General features: G+C 42.1%; 1 protein-coding gene across 1 annotated transcript in view; it reads right to left on the bottom strand.

Annotated features, from left to right (window-relative positions):
- Nucleotides 1–19,655, bottom strand: part of ZNF407 (zinc finger protein 407) — a 536,938-nt gene that overhangs the window by 162,383 nt on the left and 354,900 nt on the right. Inside the window, exon 8 of the mRNA XM_044293117.1 lies at nucleotides 19,201–19,379. Within this exon, the coding sequence (XP_044149052.1) occupies nucleotides 19,201–19,379 (179 nt within the window). The remainder of the gene's footprint in view (nucleotides 1–19,200; nucleotides 19,380–19,655) is intronic.

Below are 19,655 nucleotides of genomic sequence, written 5' to 3'. Positions count from 1 at the left end.
CTGACCAGACACTGCGGAGCAAGAGTTAAGAAGAAGATGGCTGCCACTTCAGGACCGAGTGCAGCGGCAGCCTGTGTGTGAGCGACACGACACCGACAGTGAGTACCAGTAAGTGTCAGCTGGCCTAACTCATACCAGATGAGGTAATACATAAGGATTCTGTCACACACAAATGTGCCAAAAATCTTTATCAGCAATAGCGCATTTAAAGGAAATTGTAAGGCGGTAAATGCCTTTTAGGATTTGGGATGATGAAAGTGTCACCTCTAATGCTGCATATTTCTTGGATTAGTGTCGGTATACCTACAGTGGATCACATTACATGGAGACAAAGCATTTATTCGGCCTAAATATTAATTAAAAAAGTGTGGCATCTGTCGCACCATCTCTTGTTGGACTTGCACAGGGTCTCCTTGGTTGGCTGTTTTTGTCCGCCCTGTGGACATTAAGGCCTCATGCACACGACCGTTGTGTGTTAAACACAGATGGCGTCCGTGTGCGTTCCAAAATTTGATAAATGGCTGCTCCTCGCCATTAATATAACTGCCTATTCTTGTCCGCAAAACGTGGACAAGAATAGGACAGGCTATATTTTTTTTGCGGAACAACGGATGCGGACAGCACACAGAGTGCTGTCCGCATCTTCTGCGGCCCCATTGAAGGGAATGGGTCCGCATCCGAGCCGCCAAAACTTCGGCTCGGATGCGGACCAAAACAACCGCTGCATGAGGCCTAAATGATACGGCAGTGTTCGGTGTCCCCAGCCATCACACATGTATAAACAAAAGTTGAAACATAGTGGAAATACAGTAACTTTTCCATGCTGATTTGCGGCTGGACGGGATTTGATCAAATATCCACACCCTACGTGAATTTTGTGTGACCCACTGTGTGGAACATGAAATCGGATGCCGCAGACTGTTGGCGGCTTTAGTGAGTGTCAAAATAAAAAAAAAAAAATGCAATTAACCCCATCGCTGTGGATTTTCCTGCAGATGGAGGATTTCGCAACCCTCTCTTTTAAAAAAAATCTTTTTTGCATAGCCTGCTGGAAAATTGCCACTGTTGAATGTACCATCAAAATACACACAATTTGGTGCCGATTTATCCCCTGCAGATTGAATAAGGTATAAGCTCCCCCAGAGCGGCTAGCCTGGGGGAAACATGGTGGCACAGCCCCCTGCCCCAGTTTTTACCTCATCTTTTATAATTGGTAATTTTAAGGAGCTTTGGGGGCTTATGTATTAATTATTTTAGTTGGTTTGGTCCTGCGTATTCTCCACCAAAGCCCTATTTTTGTTTCTGTTGGACTCAGTTAAGGTCATCTATGGGTTAGCTGTGTGGTGCTCAAGCAGGGCACTATGGGGGTGGGGGAGGAGCAGAGAGAGGAGGACCGAGGACATTACACTAATGAGGGGGTTATTATATTAATAATAAAGAGGGGGCCTTTATATTAATAACAAAGATGGGGCCATTATATTAATAATAAAGTGGGGGCCAATATACATATTAGTAATACAGAGGGGCCATTATATTAATAATAAAGAGGGATCCATTATAAAAATAATACAGAGGGGGCCATTATATTTATAATAAAGAGGGGCCATTATAATAATAATACAGAGGGGCCATTATACATAAAATACAGAGGGGGCCATTATACATAAAATACAGAGGGGGCCATTATATATACTAATAATACAGAGGGCCCATTATTATAATAATACAGAGTGGCCAATATAATAATAATACAGAGGGGGTCATTAAAATAATAACACAGAGGGTCCATTATACTAAAAATACAGAGGGGGCCATTAATAATAATAATAATAATAATATTACAGAGGGGGCTATTATAATAATACAGAGGGGGCATTAATAATAATAATAATAATATTACAGAGGGGGCTATTATAAAAATACAGAGGGGGTAATAATAATATACAGGGGGAATAATATTATGGGGAATGGGGGACTATCTGTATGTCTCTAGCACAGTATTGGGGAGCAGCAGGATGACAGTGTTGAGACACCAGGAAGGAGAGGATGAAAGTAAAGTGAGGAATGTAAAAAAAATTCTGAGAAACACTGCAGAGACAAGAAGCGGTTGAAAGAAGGTGTCATGGCGGCCTAATCTCCAAATGAAGACGTTGAGGAAACAGTCTACATCCCTGGAGACGTCACTGGATGCAACAGGTATGGTGCTGTATTCTACTGTATATTTAATAGCAATGTATGTAATGTCCATCCAAATATCTGTTTCATGGTAGGGTTGGGGGGAGGAGATTAAGAATTTGGCCCACACTGCCGCAGACCGGCCCCAGACTTCAGGTCACACTGTGTGTTCTGAATTCTGGGTCCTCATAGCCATCTACTACATTATCTGTACTCAGAGAGTTATCACTGTGCTATCTGTGGTGTTACATAGGACTGCAAGTGATCTACTACATTATCTGTTAAAAGGGGCGTGCCCATAGGCTTGGGGGGGAGGGGCACATTTTTGGGCTTGCCCCGGGTGCTGGCAACCCACACTACGCCACTGCCTGTTTTAAAATGGGCTTCAAGTTTAATAATCAAATGCTAAAGTTATTCACCGAAGATAACTCATTTCGCCTCGCTGGAGCCCATACATTTTAATGCTGTATGGAGATGGATCTCTATACAACATCAAAACAAAGTTTTGAGCGAAGCAACTTAGGACCTTGGATCCCTACTGATGACCTTTCCTGAGGATAAGCCATCAATATCAAAATCCCAGAGAACCCATTTAAGAATCTGGGGTCGGGGTGCATTCTGAAATCACTGCCTTGGAAACCAATTATACATGAGCTATGCTTACCAAGACTGGATATGCAATTTATTATTTAGGCAGCTTTAAGGCTCCTCTAATGGGTAACTATGGTGGGCAACAAGTTATCAATTATTTTCCATTTGCCTCTATATGCCAATGATATTTTCAACAAGCTCATTTTAAATGAGTACGTGTCCACTTCTAGTGTGAAGGACATTCCCGTGAATCAAACCTTAGTAAAGTGCTCGCAATGAACATCTGGAAGACGCCTTATAGGCTCACATAAAACAATTGCTGATGGAATATGATAAATCCAAGAAATTAGTTCTCAGAGTTGTCGGTCTTCCAAGGTAAATTTCTTTTGATCTCCTTTTTTTCTTAAAAGTTTGAATGTGATCTTGGGTGATATCATGAAATATGGACTAGATGCATCCCTAATAATAAGGCACTGAAGGCTTTGTGAATGGAGTCGAGACCAGTGAAGTTCAGCAAGAGATCCTGCTGAGCCAGTGCCAGAATGTGGTGCAGCAGAATGTCAGATTTCATTCTCAGCAGACAACTCCAACAACTGATGCCTTGTAGTCAAAAGCCTGTTAAATTACCTTTGAAGGGTTACTGGCAGCCAGAATGTTCTTCTCATTTTTATTGAGTTCCAAAAGGCTCTTGGTCTTTGAGCTGATTGCCCGGACTGACAGCACAGGATATCTGGACTTTGTAAACACGGCGCTGCTGTATTGAATTACAGGTAACAAGTGTGTAATCAACCTGCTCGGGATAACCTTTTCCAAAGAGTCTCTCCCCATCCAGACACAAAGTATGTGTTTCAGTGCAGGAAATCAATTAGACATTAAAGCAGTTGATAATATAAAATGAGATAGATTGGAGCACAAATAGCTGATTACTTTTAATGACACTGTGCTTGAGAAAGTACAGCCATACTTGAACACAATTAAACGTATTGACACCAGTGACAACGCAAATTTACATGTAGGCGCTCGGGTTTCTTTTAGACCAACATGTTTAATTTGTCATTCGCTATAAACTCAGTTAAAAATAAATATATACAGTACTAAATATAAAAAGACTAGAGGGCTATTCCTGTACTATTGTGTAGACACTGAGGGACATTTGTTAAGACTGGCGTATCCATACCCCAGTCCTCATCTTCCTGCAGTGGCGTGAGATGTGCCTAATTTATTAAGAGACAGGAGACTCTTAACAAATCTGGTGCATCCCCGCTCTGCTGCGCGCCCGATACCGAAGTCTACTCTGGATACAGGCTGGTGTAGGCTTCAGCTATAACTTCCTCCACATTCTGCTGAAAGATATAGTAAATGCAGCAGGCGGCACGAAGTACCACCCACTTCCACCAAACCCCATTGCTTTTTCTTGCCACTTGGAAAAGTGTCGAGAAGCCTAAAAAGTCTAAAATGATGATGAATATAAAGTCTGCGCCATACTGTATGACTTTTTAACACCACACTAATGGCGCAAAGGTCTTAATAAATGTCCCTCACTGTGACCAGTGGGATTCATTAAAGGGGTTATGCCATGATTAATGTATACAATGAAAATCAGACATCATAAAGTACATGCCAAATTCATTCTAACAAAGCTAGAACCAGCCCTTTACCTCATATGGCTGCAGAGATCTCTACATTCACTGCTCCTGGCCTGCTCCACTGGGCTCTCTCGCTGGTATGATATTGCCTGCAGCAATCACTGGCCACGGCGAATGACCTGCTCCCATTACACCATGACAAATGGTTACATGGCGCAAGTAGAGGCGTTTACTGCCGCAGCCAGTGATTGGCTGAAGGCGATGTCAAACCAGATGTTTGCAGAAAGGGAGGAGAAGGAAAGGGAAGCAGGTAGGTAAGCTTCCCTTTACAGGTCTGGCCAAGTGGGGGGATGCACAATTCCCTTAACGGTAATCCAAAATTCTGTGTCGGTGTTGTCATGGTCTTACCTTCTTGCTGTTCTCCTTCGTTTGACATGTGCTGGCGGCCATCTTGGTTTCTGGGTTTCTTGTAGCCTCCCACCCTGCGGCTTCTCCTTCCCACTGGGAGGAGCTGGATGCCTAGCTCATATATATAGGAGGTCTGTGGCTTCAGTTCCTTGCTTGGTCCTCCTGTGTTCACATGCTTCTAAGACTGCTGCTGCTTCTGGTTCCTGATCCTGGCTTCGTCTGACTACCCTGCTGGTTCCTGATCCAGGCTTCGTCTGACTACCCTGCTGGTTCCTGATCCTGGCTTCGTCTGACTACCCTTCTGGTTCCTGACCTCTGGCTTCGCAAGACCCTGCTTCGGTTTAGCCATCCGTTTGGACTTTTGCCTCACAGCTTGATTTTCAATAAAGCCTTCTTATTTCCACTTATCTCTTGTTGTACGTCTGGTTCATGGTTCCATGACAGGTGTTTTGTTTTATTATTTTTTACCTTTAAGGGTCCATTCACACGTCTGTTGTTCTAGGTACGCATCCGTTCCGCAATTTTCACGAAGGGCAAGGGCTTTTTCAGCAGATCCGGTGACATATCGGGTCTCTGTATGGGAATGCTAGGTGGAGGCTTCTGCCTAGCAGTGAGCCCGGTGACGTTAAACCCCGCCCATTAGTACCAGTGACGTCACCGGGAACACTGCTAGACGGGAGCCTCCACCTAGCAGTGTAAAAATATAAACAAAACAGCCCTTGCCCTGCGCAATGTAGCATCGGAGCATGAACCCAGACAACCCCTTTAAGCTAGACTTCCCACTGAAAGGCTTCTTTTGAGGGGGATTACCTCTCCAGAGTAAGCAGAACATCCTTTCCACTGCATCTGTGACAACTGGGCCCGCTGCTGATTAGTGGATCACACAGCATATAATGTGTATGTAGGGGTAATATGTGCATGTGATATGAATGTATACAGGTTGATAGTGTTATTCATTAATACTGTATGGAGGCATGGGGTAAATGCCATATCCTAAAGCAATATCAGCAGTGGAATTATTCAGTAGTACTGTAATGCAGTATTATTTATGTGCATGAGGTGATGGCATTATTTATTAGCATGGTACAGCAGTATTATTTATTATTTTTGTCAGTTGATATGATTATTTATGTGGCACATAAAATCATCATTCGTCGGCAGCATATCGCCCAGCATAAACAGGGATATGCTGCCAACAAACAATAAAACTGCATGGTGTAGCAGATGTTTATCAGCATACAAAGGGGATTGATTGCTGCATGTTAAGCCTCTTTCACATGGCCGTCACGGATTTGCTCCGGATGAGTCGCGTGTGCATTGCGGGAAAACCACGCGAGTAGGCACGCAATTGCAGTCAGTTTTGACTGCGATTGCGTTCCGATGTTCTGTTTTTTCCACGCGAGTGAGAAAAAACTGAATGTGGTACCCAGACCCGAACCTGGACTTCTTCATGAAGTTTGGGTTAGGTGTTCCCTTATTCTTAATACAGAATGCTTACTAAAATGTGGCTTGAGGGGTTGAAAGAAGACGATGCCGGCTGCGCGAACAAGAGGATGAGGTGAGTTAATTTTTTATTTATTTTTTAACCCCTCAAGGCACATTTTACTAAGCATTCTGTATTAAGAATGCTGGTATTTTCCTTTATAACCATGTTATAAGGGAAAATAATACAGTGATTAGACTTTAATGGGGTTGCTCATCCGTTTTATCTCCTAGCAACCATGCATGAAAATCGCACCGCATCCGCACTTGCTTGCGATTTTCACGCAGACCCATTCATTTCTATGGGGCCTGCGTTGCGTGAAAAACGCTGAATATAGAACATGCTGCGATTTTCACGCAACGCACAAATGATGCTTGAAAATCATCGCTCATCTTAACAGCCTATTGAAGTGAATGGGTTCGGATTCAGTGCGGGTGCAATGCGTTTACCTCACGGAATTCTCGCCCGTGTGAAAGGGGCCTAAATGCTGCTGAATGAGCAGGCAATAATTGAGAATGAACAGCTTGTTCCCGATTACTGCCTTTTGTATTGACCCATGTAAATGGGCCCTAACACAGACAGGAGTTTGAAATTTGATTAATTAGAGAAAGAGATAAGACTGGCAGAGCAGTTCACAAGCACAAAAATGCCACATGTCAACCAATATGGTGTGAGCACTAAAAGTGCCTAGGAAAACACCAACAGTATGGCCCCGCTGACGCCTTTTTTTAAGGGAAAACAGACTTGTATTTGGAACTAACCAGGAACTAAGATGATGCAGTGAGAAACACCTACTAATCACATGACTGGGTATAATACACTGGTTACCCCATGTATTATTTACAATATGCTTATTACATTCTTGTTTATGGCATACTTGCCAAGTATCTGGAAGACTCACAAAAAAAAAAAAAAGAAAGGCCACCAGACCACTGGAAGAGCCAGCATAACTCCTGGTGCCCACTTACTCACCACTCCCCAGTCCGGTGCTTCCCTCCACTCCTGGAAGCTGCTGCATACAACAACCTGCCGCAGACCATCACAATTTCTTCTTGCATCTGGGCTGTTTGGGTTGTGGTCTGGGGTCTATAAACAGGGAAGGAATCTGGCCCAGGATCTGTAAACAGGAGGGTCTAGCCTGGGGTCTGGTCTCATGTCTGTATAAAGGGCTGAAGTTTTTAGCTTTATTTATGGGGTCATGTGTGTGATCTGTATTCATTATGAGGTGTGCTGAAGGGGGTCATATGTACTATTTGTGATTCACATGGGGGTGTCCTATATAAATGGGTGCTGCAAGAAGGAAAAAAAATATTCCCATCTTTGGAATCGCCCTAATGTCCCTTCTTGAAATGATGCACTTATGGCATACTGTGATCAGGTAGCCATGAGACAATTTATAGCACTAACAGTACCATCAATGTAATCAGGTAAAACATGGGAAACCATACCACAAGTGAATTGAATCCAGCCACAAGTAGAATCAACATACGTCAAGTGGACCCGTCACCTCTCCTGACGTGTCATGTTTTAGTAAATAAATACAATTCCCATGCAATGGTATTTCTAGCATGTTTTCATATAATTCTGTTGTTCTGTTCCTTTATTCCTTTAACAGTTTATTAATAAATCCACAACTGGGTCTTACCAGTGGCGGGTGTGTACCTGCATAGTCCCACACTGGCAGCACTGGCAGACAGTGCAGGAACACCTCCCACTTATAACACCCAGTTAAAGATTCATTAATAAACTTCTTGTATCAATTATTGAGGAACAGAACAAGAGTTATATGAAAAAAATGCTGAATCATTATTGCATGGGTAATAAAATTATTTTGGAAAACAGAAGTGTCAGGGGTGGTGACACGTATTAGCCAATTGCTATGTATTCTGAGAGCGACCACAGAAATAACGTGTTATTCGCATTCCTCAGCGCACTGAGCCACTGTGCCAGCCAACGGCGTGCTCTAACTAGATTCACATTGATAATATATAGCCATAATTCTGTTCAATTAAAAACATATTTCAACCGAAGCCCGGAGTATGATGACTGCTCTATGCATTTTAATAACACAGAGTAGCGAGCTGTGCTTATAGTAAATGCACATTGCTTAAAAGGAGTCAGAGTTATGTTTTACATAAATAAAGACTGATCATATTAAGACAAAATCCAGAGTAGGAAGAATGAGCATTATCGGCACCAGTTAAACACCGCCTGACAACGTTATCGTACTGGGGGAAAAAATAAGGACGCGCGCCTCGCCTAAATTCTGCCTAATTGTTTGCAAAGCCAAAGTGGCTCGTTTTTCTATCCATCACACGAACGCTGGAATGTAATGCGCTGCTGTGATTGAGCGGATTTGTACGCTCTCTTCTGTAGACAGAGGCTCAATGCTCAGCTCCTGCCACCTCCACGCTGAACGGGCCAACTCCTATACTTAGCAAAACCTCATCAGCAACCTGACAGGGCACTCTTGGCAGAAATGCTAGAGAATTTGTACTAACTGGCAAAACCCTGACCTCAGTGTATTACTATTAGCAAGCCAGGAGAGATGGCCAAGACTCCAGCACACACAGCGCAGGGTTAACAAGGCAAAACAAATCTAGTTGCAGATTGTAGCCCCCCCCCCTTTTTTCTTCTTCTCATTTTAGGGAATTTGATGACTTGAGTTTTGCTTTAGGCTACTTTCACAACATTGTTGTTTTCCAGTATTGAGAACCGGCAGAGGATCCCAATACCGGAAAAAAAACTGTTCCGTTTTGTCCTCATGCATTCTGAATGGAAAGAGATCCGTTCAGTATGCATCAGGATGTCTTCCGTTCTGGCAGCATTGCTTTTTTTCAAACGGAAAACAAAACCACTGCAAGCTGCGGTTTTGTGACCGGTCATAATAGCGGAAAAAAACGTATCCAGCACTGAAAACAATGTAAGTCAATGGTGACGGATCCGATTTTCTTTGGAGCCTAAAAAAACGTATCCGTCACCCATTGACTTTGATCTTTTTTTTCCGTTTAGATATTACAGAACCGCATCCTAACAGAACGGAAGCATCCTGATGTGCAAAATCCTTAGGCTTTACAGTAAAGGGGGCTGAAATTTTTTATGGATGAAGTTTTCATCTGAGATAAAGTCCTGATATGTGGTGGTCGTGGGGAGGTTTGGCCTCCACGCCCTAAAGCATAAAATGCATACCACATGTACAGGACTGATGCATACTGCTATATAGGTTCAGGTTATGCCATGGAGTATGCAGCTCTGAGAGAACCCTGAGGTTTTTATAATGTGAGTAAGATTTTAATGAAGATTGGCTGACGGTCCCAAACTAGGGCAAATAACAAACTTGCACTTTGCTCTGCATGTATGGGGTCATTTATCAAACTGGTGTAAAGTAGAACTGGCTCAGTTGCCAACAGCAACCAATCAGATTTCACATTTCATTTTCCAAAGGAGCTGTCAAAAATGAAAGGTGAAATCTGATTGGTTGCTATGTGCAACTAAGCCAATTCTACTTTACACCAGTTTGATAAATCTCCCACCTAGTATTTTTCCTTTAAAGGGGTTGTCCCGGGAGTAATGTAAATTAGACACTGTATAGCACATGGCAGTGTCTTTCTAACAAAGCTAAAAGAAGCCCTGTACCTCACATGGATCTAGAGATCTCCCCATTCATTGCTCGGCGAGATATATATCAAGCTGAGAGCTCAAGGGGAGTGTCCTTTCTGCTGCAGCTGGTAGTAGTTGAAGGATGGAGCTGAGCATGTACATCAACCTCAGTGAGCTGGACAGAGAATTTAGAAAAAAGGCAAACAGTAGGTGGCGCTAAACAGATAGACTATCCTACATTTTTAATTACATGCAATTAGAAAATAATTCATATTCAAGTGCTGGTTTGAAAAATGTAGAATATGTTTCGTGGGACAACAGTATTTGCCTTTATTGAGTGTGTCTCAATGAAAAAAATACATAAAAAAATATATGATTTTGTAATATTGTGTCACAAGATGGCAGAGATTTATCAGAACTGGTGTAAAGGAAAACTGGCTCAGTTGCCCATAGTAAAATGAAAAGTGAAATCTAGTAACTAAACTAGTTTTCCTTTACACCAGTTTTGATAAATCTCTCCTATGTGTCTGTGTGTGGCCACCCAGTGGCCATGTTGCACACTGCAGTCTGTCAGGTTTTACTAGCAATATTGTGTTCGATTTGTTTCATGAGAAATTAGAGTTTGGCCTCATGCACACGACCGTATGTGTTTTGCGGTCCGCAAATTGCGGATCCGCAAGAAAAAACGGATGACATCCGTATGGCATCCTGTTTTTTTTTGCGGATCGGTTATTTTTGAGGATCCATTGTAATCATGCCTGTCCTTGTCCGCAAACTAGAAAAAAATAGGACATGCACAATTTTTTTTGCGAGGCTACGGAACGGACTTACTGATGCAGACAGCACATGGTGTGCTGTCCCCATTTTTTGCAGACCAATTGAAATGAATGGGTTCGCATCCTATCAGCAAAAAAAAACGGAACGGACAAGGAAACAAAATACGGTTGTTTGCATGAGGCCTTTTTAAAGGAGTTTTCTGAGATTACAGTGATAGATATGCTCATGTACACGCAATGATAAAAAAAATATATATACGCACCAAGGAATCAAATGAGACTTTACTAAAACTGGTGTAAAGGAGAACTGGCCTAGGGCTCCTTCACATCTGCTCTTAGCTTTCCGTTCTTCTGATCCGCTATTTTGAGCATCAGTTATGATCACTTTGTGTCACTTCTGTCAGCGATCAGTTGTTTTTGACGGGAAAAAAAGAAGTACTGCATGCAAGACTTTTTCTCCCATCAAAAATAACAATCTCTGGCGGAAGTGACACAAAGTGATCATAACTGATGCGCAAAAGAACAGAAAGCTAATCGCAGATGTGAAAGAGCCCTTAGTTGCCCATAGTAACCAATCAGATTCCACCTTTTATTTTTCAGAGCTCTTTTGAAAAAAGTGAAAGGTGGAATCTGATTGGTTGCTTTGGGTTCACATCACTTTTTTGTCATCTGTTTAATGTATACGTTGGGGAAAAAAGGGATACAAATGCGCAGCACAACACACCTTTCTATCCTGCAGAGTCCGGTAAAAAAAGGTGTACTTTTACCAGTTTTTTTACAAGGCATTTTGTGGTGAACGAATGCCACTTTATGGCACCTGTCTGTGATATTCGTTAACGTATATGTTTTTTGTACACATTAAACGGATTGTAAAAAAAAAGTGATGTAAACTCCGCCTAAACCAGTTTTCCCTAAATCTCCCTCTATGCGTGTGAATGTGATGCTGACATATGTAAGTAATTACAATATTAGAGTGAAAGGACAAGTTTATTGGGAAAAACTGTACAATTGAAAGTAGGGTCTACCTCTAGCCTGGAGACAAGATGAGATACGGACATGGAGAAATACAGGTTCCATATTGTATCCTGTAGCACAGGATACAATATATCTTGCAGCTGGGTCTGTAGATCCTGCACATTTATAGGGTGATGAGGCTGGTGTCCCAGCTGGTCCCATATACTTGCTCTATTGGTGATAAATCTGGTTAACAGGCAGGCCAAGGAAGTGTTGCAATCTGGCGGACATTCCTGGGAAATCCATGTTGTATAGGAGCAAGCTTTATTCTCCAAAAAAATGGCAGTTGGAAGCCCCGCCATGGGAGACGACACACGTGGCCTCAGTATGTCCTGCACATATCACTGAACTGTTAGTGTCCCTCGTTTCACTACTAGGGGTGACCGACTGTCATATGCAATGGCTCTCCAGGTCATCAGACCAGCAGTAGGGTAAGTGTGAAGAACTCACCATGAGGCCTCCATACTCAAACACAACAATCATGGGATCCCAAACAGAACCTGGATTTGTTGCTAAAGATAATACGGCTCCAGTACATTGCAGTCCAAGTTTTTTGTTCATGACATCACTGCAAACAAAGGTTATGGTGGCTGGTTGTCAATGGCAGGACACGTAATGGGTGCCATGACACCAAATTTCTTTCTGCTAAGCACCTAGAAATGGCCCGGCCAGGGATAGAGGTGTTTAATGAAGGCACCACCTGTGTCTGGATGGTGGTCAACAAAACTGTGGACACTGCTTGTGCTGGTAGGCAGTTCCTCTTTACTGGTGGTCTGTTTGGGCTGTCTGGAGCTGCTCCCAACACCTCCTAACCGTGAGGTCAGAAAGGCATAGATGACAGGCAATCAAAATGACCACGATGCTTTTCTGTCCAATGATTCGCCCCCTTTCAGAGTCTGTCAACTAGGCAAAAAGCCTTCAACTGCGTCGTAGAGTCATGTCTGGCAGTCAATGATCTCTCACCGAAAGGTACATTACCCAAACGTAGCCCCTTTTACGCCCTCTTGTGGCAAAACTAAATGATTAATCATACACACCTGGAAAGATTTACATATCTGCCTGAGACATAACTGCATGCCGAGTTTTGCAGCAATCCGACATTTATATCTTGGTGCACTTGCCTCAAGCACATCTTCCCCATGCTTTTTTCAGTTTGAACTCTCTTGCCCTATTTTCACCATGTAACTAAATCACTCTACCTTGTTTACATACTGTATGCAGCATTTCCTGTTCCAGCATCCCACCAAACCCATGATGCACTTCTCCTTCCTCTGCCACACCTCCAGCACCGCCCCTCAGAACCCCCAGCCAGTGTATAGCTCCTACCACCTAGCTAGTTCCACAGACATAGCCTGAAGTTGAAAAACTATATGCAACAACTAAAAAAAAAATCCACTAGCTCAGATTGACACATGACCATAGGTACACTTTACAATTCCAACATGCAATTTTACCCTGGTAGTTTAACCCTTTAAATGTGTAAGTTATTTTCGTGCACTGAAGAAGAGCAGTTTAATAACAAATTCAGCTCTGCTACATGTGGACAATTATAACCTAAAAATATGTAGCAGGAAAACATGAATTCTCTTCTAGCTTACAATTTTGTCAACAACGCAGTCCCTAGAAGCTCATTCTCATTCACGGTAGACTTCTGTAACCTTTTGATCCATAATGAGTTTGTCCCTGATCCACATTCTGGATTTCGAGTCTAATTTCATGTGGCCTTTAGTATTTGAACCTAACTGTGATTATTAATCATAAGAAATGCATCAGCCTGTGCTCAGCGGCAGATAATGCTGGAAACTATCCTTGTAAATGTAGAAAAACTATATAAAAAGAATATTTTAAAGTACAAACCTGCATTTAAATGGACAGCAGCGGCTCCTATATAGTCACGTACAAAATCTATTTTATATATTAGTTGCCCATGCATATACTGACACTATAAACTGTATACTGTCTGTTGTAAATCTGTAAAATTTACTTCCAAATATACTGTACATAACACCACTGGAACATGATCCATTATTACCACTACAGACGGACAGTGAATACGGTACTGATCAGATAAGTAAACTCAATGTGGGGAATTTATCATAGACTGGTGTCTTACGATGGTCTATGACAGGGATGGCCAACTTGCGGCTCTCCAGCTGTTTATAAACTACAACTCCCAGCATGCCCAAACTACCTACAGCTATCAGCCTACAGACGGGCATGGTGGGATTTTTAGTTTTACAACAGCTGGAGAGCTGCAGGTTGGCCATCCCTGGTCTATGATATCCCAGTGCACTGCCGGAGGATATGCCTAATTTATGACAAGGCTCAATACTCATCAGCAGACGCTCCGGCAGTCAATGCACCTAAACTGACATTTTCACCAGCCCCCAGCTGGCATAGATGTCTATCTTTGGCCCCTGCCCTCCCTCGTCACACCACCTTTTTGGGAAATGGGTGAGGGTGGTGGAGAAACACCACTTAAAAATTGTGTTCACAACTTTTTTCTAGGTAAAAAAAAACTAGCATGAGGGAATTGTTGAATTCCCCTGATGACTCAAAGTTGACCTTCTTCATAGTTGTCGGTCACTTTCCCCATCTTCTTAATCTGGACCAGAGCGGCATGAAAGCTTTTAAGAGCGATGGCGTGCTTCCGCAAAGCATGCTGCCCAGGCTCCTCACTTTTACACAATGTGTCGCCAGGATAGCCACAATGTCCCTTTATGCCTGCCTCCATACCTCCATCAAAAGAAAAAGGTTTGGTACCGTGTTAGCCAGCAGTGAGAAGTCTTGATGCTCTCCAAAAGAGAAACAATATAAAAGTAGTCATTTGATACCATTTAATGGCTAACTAAAATACATGATGTTATAAGGCAAACTTTCGAGACTCTGAGGTCCCTTCTTCAGGCTGGAAAGAAGGGACCTCAGAGTCTTGAAAGCTTTCCATATAACAACATAATTTATCACACACAGTTAGCCATTAAAAGGTATCAAATTACAATATTTTATATTGTTTCTCTTTTAAAGAGCATCAAGACTTTTCAATACCTCCACGACACAGTGTTCAAAACTTTCTCTATGGCTGACGTGTGGACATCAGTTCTCAAGAAAAGGAAAAGCAACAGCGAGCTAAAGGTTGAGACTTCTTTCCTTGATAGAACCGTATCCCATACCTGGCGATAGCTGTGCCATTGAGGTGTTCAATATTTTTACACTGAAAGCTTTGTAAAGTATTTAAGAATAATTTTTAACACAAATTGTGGCAGATAACGCACATTTTTAACAAAGGTAACGTAAATCTGCAGCTCAGCCAACATGTGCATGTTTGCCACTTAACTGTGGGCAGTAGAGGTTTTTCAGTAGACTCCCCTACACACAGCCTAGCAGAAAATATTGAGGCGTTCTCATCAAGACAAACCTTTTTGAAGCGGGCCCCGACATCAGCTGATTGCCATAGATCAGGCTTCAGAAACCGATCAGCTGTTATCACCAGAAAAAGGAGACAACTGGAAGGACATTTTCACTGCAAGAAGAAAAGTAATAATACATGCCAGCTATTCAAATGAATGACCATCCATGGAATATATGGACGTGCTGGGTCCCCCATAGAGAGAGTCTTCTGCTGGTGTGTACACTGATCTCATAGGGTCCCAAGCTTAGTATAGGCCTCCTTGTACCACCGATTTCCCTGTACGCAGGCGTCCAACACTCCCAGGCAATGCAGAATGCAAAGTGCAGCTAGCTAGATTTCTGACAAATTTATCTTTTTCATTAACCAAAAAAAATTGGAATAAAAAAGTCACCCTCGGACTTATCCACTTTACTCGAGTTCTATGTCGGAGACAGTGGAACTGGTGTTTCAAAAATATGACAATCATTCTTATTTCTCAATGTATTTATACCAGACAACTGTCTTACATGCTCTGAGAAAATCTCCTGCAGTTTTCAATGCGCTGCTGGAGGAGGCATGTGATTTATGGCGAGGAATAGGCCCACTTATATATGCCAAGAAGAGGCATATGAAAATGATACATTTCCCACTTATCTATTTAGTTTACAGAGTTATACAGGTAAAGATAATGATGACCTATCCTCCGCTGTTTCAGTAGCCGCCAAGCTCACCAGAGCTTTCCAAGCACAGCGCTGTACATAGAATAGTGGCTGTACTTGGTATTGCAGCTCAGCTCCTTTTAATTCAATGGGGCTGAGCTGTAAGTAGGCCATGTGACTGGTGTACGGTGACATCACTGGCGTAGGAAGAGGCCGCGGTGCTCACAGAGTGATGGCCTCTTCTAACAGCTGATCGGTGGGGGTCTTAGGTGTTGATATTGATGACCTATCCAGAAGATAGGTTATGAATATAAATTACCGGATAACCCCCAACATTACATTACTTCATCGCTTTTGTGTTAAGTATTGCATGCAGCTACAAACACATCTGAGAGTTAAAATCTTCATCACGGAAAACAAGCGACGCGCTCGGTTATACCTGTAGTGATGAGCTCTCCTTCGTTACTACTCAACTCCCCCGCCTACCATTTACTTAGGAGGTGCTACAACTGACAAAATATGACAAGATCAGCCTGCAATTATAACCAACACAGCCATTCAAACAATAATGCAGCTGCTTTCCATATACAATACATTGCTTTGATTGACTCATTCATCTGCTTTAAGAAATTTATATCTGATTCTCAATTACAAGGGAAATACTGTGAATGCTCTGGATTCAATTGAATATAGATTTCACTTTTCAAACTGGTTGGTGTTTTATTGAAAGGCACAGATGAAACGTGAAGCTTCTTACAAAGGAGCACGAATGATAAACTGCCAATCAAGTTGATGCGCTTTATACCGCGGCTGTCTGACACCAACAGCTGTGACAAGAGTCAATCTCTTTGAAACATTTCTAATGCTGACAAAAACAAGGCTCAGAACGGTGTGCTTAAATCACCGGTTCCATCAGGCATTGAGGAATACACCGAAGGTTCATTTGGAGGTCTACAAACTTGTGTAGGAGCAACATAATGAAATACGACAATATATTTGGACTCCAAACCAGGTACATTATTCAAAGTAATCATTTCCTTCTATAATATGATTATTTCAGGCACGGCTTTGTCTTAGCATATCTACATCTCAATACAAGTCCCACTGCTCTACTGTATATAAAAAGAGAAGACCAAGAATTCCCAATTCTCGGCCTGTCCCAATTCTCAACACAGATTTATTTTATGGATATAAGGGTATGTTAGGTACACCTCTTCAAACTGACAGCTATCATGATCTAGACCTTTCCACGTAGTCAGTAAATATAGTATACAGCATTCTTTCAACAGGCAAATCCTAATGGAAATGTTTTATAAGACTTTCCAACATGAAAAGAATACAACTGGATTTATGAGTTCATTCGTTAAGTAAATCTTGTGCAAAGACATGCTGTCAAATTTAGAAAACCCATTTTCACACACCCTATTAGGACGTTCTCTTGGTCGAGTGGCCCTAAAGGGCTTCTCTCACCCTGGAGGACCTGTCCCTCCTTCCATAACACAGACAAACAATTGATTTGAATGGGTACTGTGTAATGCATAATTTGCCCTGTGGTGGCACTGCAGGGAAACTAAACACTTACTAATAGGTTTCCACAAAGATAACAGCAGATCATTGAAGGTCCCAGGACTTTGTGATGTACTCTTCCCTCTGCTAACAAGTACTGTACAGATTGTCTAAGGTAGCTAACCCCTTTAATAAAAAATAAATAAAAAAATACTGGGAGAGATTTAAAAAGGACTATAAGAGAAAAGAGCTGTTGACACTAATCAACCAGATTACAGCCTTCATTTCATTGAAACCCTTTGGAAAATGGGTACAATAGCAAGATGGTATATTTCTACCAAGATCCCCCAATAACGGCAGTAGAGCTGATCTTGTCACTTAACTATTTATTTTAATCTAGAAGAACACAAGGCAGGTCAAAGAGGATGGCATAATTACACCTTCAAAGAGAAACCCCAGAAGAGGTCACTCCCTAACCTAGACCACATTATACACTGTTTATTCACACCACATCTAACTCACTTTTTAGAGTAAAACAGATCAGCTTCTGCCTGCCATCTTGGTTGTCAAAATCACTGACTATAGCTCAGATTACAACATTTTTTGTCCAGGTATCACCTAGGGAGGCATGGCCAGATGGCGCCCATCAGAATCTATACTGCTAAAGATTATACCAAGTTGTTCTAAAGATACTGGAAAACCACAGATGCTGGTGGAAGGAAAACACACAGGAGATGGCGAATTCTGCGCCTGTGCAGCAGCATGCATGTCACAGGCAGTGTGTCTCCAGCAGAGATGATTAAAGTATGGGAAACAGATTAGTGGAGATTCTGTGACAAGACCAGAATAAAGGGGTTATAGGTGGTCACCCAGTGCATTCCTGCTTTGGTGCTATGCAGCAGCCCATGGACATTCTGCCCGATATTTTATTTTATAAACAGCGATAACATCATGATCAAGTGGGATTTTTTAAATGGAAAAGTATGGTTTTTCAACGACATTTACTTAAGTTGCATCTTACCAATAACTATTTGTATATGAAATGCCATTGTGAACACCCCAAAGAATGATTGCCTGTTATGCCCCGTGCATGAAGAATATGGTGGTTGTGAATGACCCTATGTAATAAGATACATATAAATCCACTTTTCTTCTGTAACCTTCCCAGCTTTTTACAATAACAAGTTCAAACACTGCCAACCTTGGCCTATGTACTTATCCATAAGCCCTGGTTTTGCATAGCTTTAAAAGATTATTAAAAGTAAATGTGGAGATTGAAGTGAATTTGAAAGATAATGAAAATGCTTTATTTAATAGACATCTTGAAAATGTTAAATATCCTTTATCTTCTATAAAACTGGTATTTGCACATTTTACCTCTAAGGCCGGGTTCACATCACCTCTAATTTTTTCAGTTTCCTATGGAAATAGGAAGTGCCGGATAGGACACATAGCTGACCTGAAAGGACCTGAACTGACTCTCTCGATTACAATAGACTCCGTTCAGAATCCTGTTTTTTTACCGGACAAAAAAGTCCTGCATGCAGGACTTTTTTGTCCACTCCTTTTTAAAGAAATCTGTGACGCGGATATGAACTCACCCTTAGGGCTGTTTCACACGAGCGGATGCCGTGCGTGACATCCGCTGCGTGAATGACAACCAAGACCCGATGCAGACTACAGAAGCACGGAGCATTAACATGATTGATAATGCTCCGTGCCTCTCTGTGATCTCTTTACTACGAAATCACAGTGAGATAAAGTTGTCACTGTGATTTTGTAGTAAAGAGATCACAGAGAGGCACGGAGCATTATCAGTCATGTTAATGCTCCGTGCTTCTGCTGTCCGCATCGGGTCTTGGCTGTCATTCCCGCAGCGGATGTCAACCACGGCATCCGCTCGTGTGAAACAGCCCTTATGCTGTTCTTTGCTGAAAGAACAAACCAACCTATACAGCCCAAATCTAGAAAATACACATACATAACTGGGAATGATACAATATTAAGGACTTACCTGCATGAAGATATGCCAAATCTGGGTTTTCAATGTCTAAATGCTGTTCCTTGAGATGGTTTCGAAACTCCATTGGGGCATTGGTTCCATAATCGCACTTTGGACAGTTGTACATTTTAACTCCTTCATGCTTGCCAGTGTGCAAAATGTGCTTGCGGACATTTTCAGCACAGTTAGACCTAATTTAAAATATAAATATATTGCTATTATGATTAACATAGATAATAATATAAAAATCATAGGTAGCATAGCCTTTTTTATATGCAACCATAATTATTTGGGTCAGATGTATGCAGGGGATTAACTAAAGGCTCAAAGGCCCTGGAGCAAGAGTTTAGCTTGGGGCCCCCTTACCTCAGTGCTCTGTGACCAGGGGCAGGGGAGCCTCCACCCCAATGCCACATTTTGGCTCAACTACTTCCCTCCATCCAGAGGTGTAACTTGACCTGCATGCA

Source organism: Bufo gargarizans, chromosome 5 (genome assembly GCF_014858855.1).
Source record: "Bufo gargarizans isolate SCDJY-AF-19 chromosome 5, ASM1485885v1, whole genome shotgun sequence".
NCBI lineage: Eukaryota > Metazoa > Chordata > Amphibia > Anura > Bufonidae > Bufo > Bufo gargarizans.
Note: the sequence above shows the minus strand (reverse complement) of the source record. Positions and strands in the feature narration are given on the sequence as shown.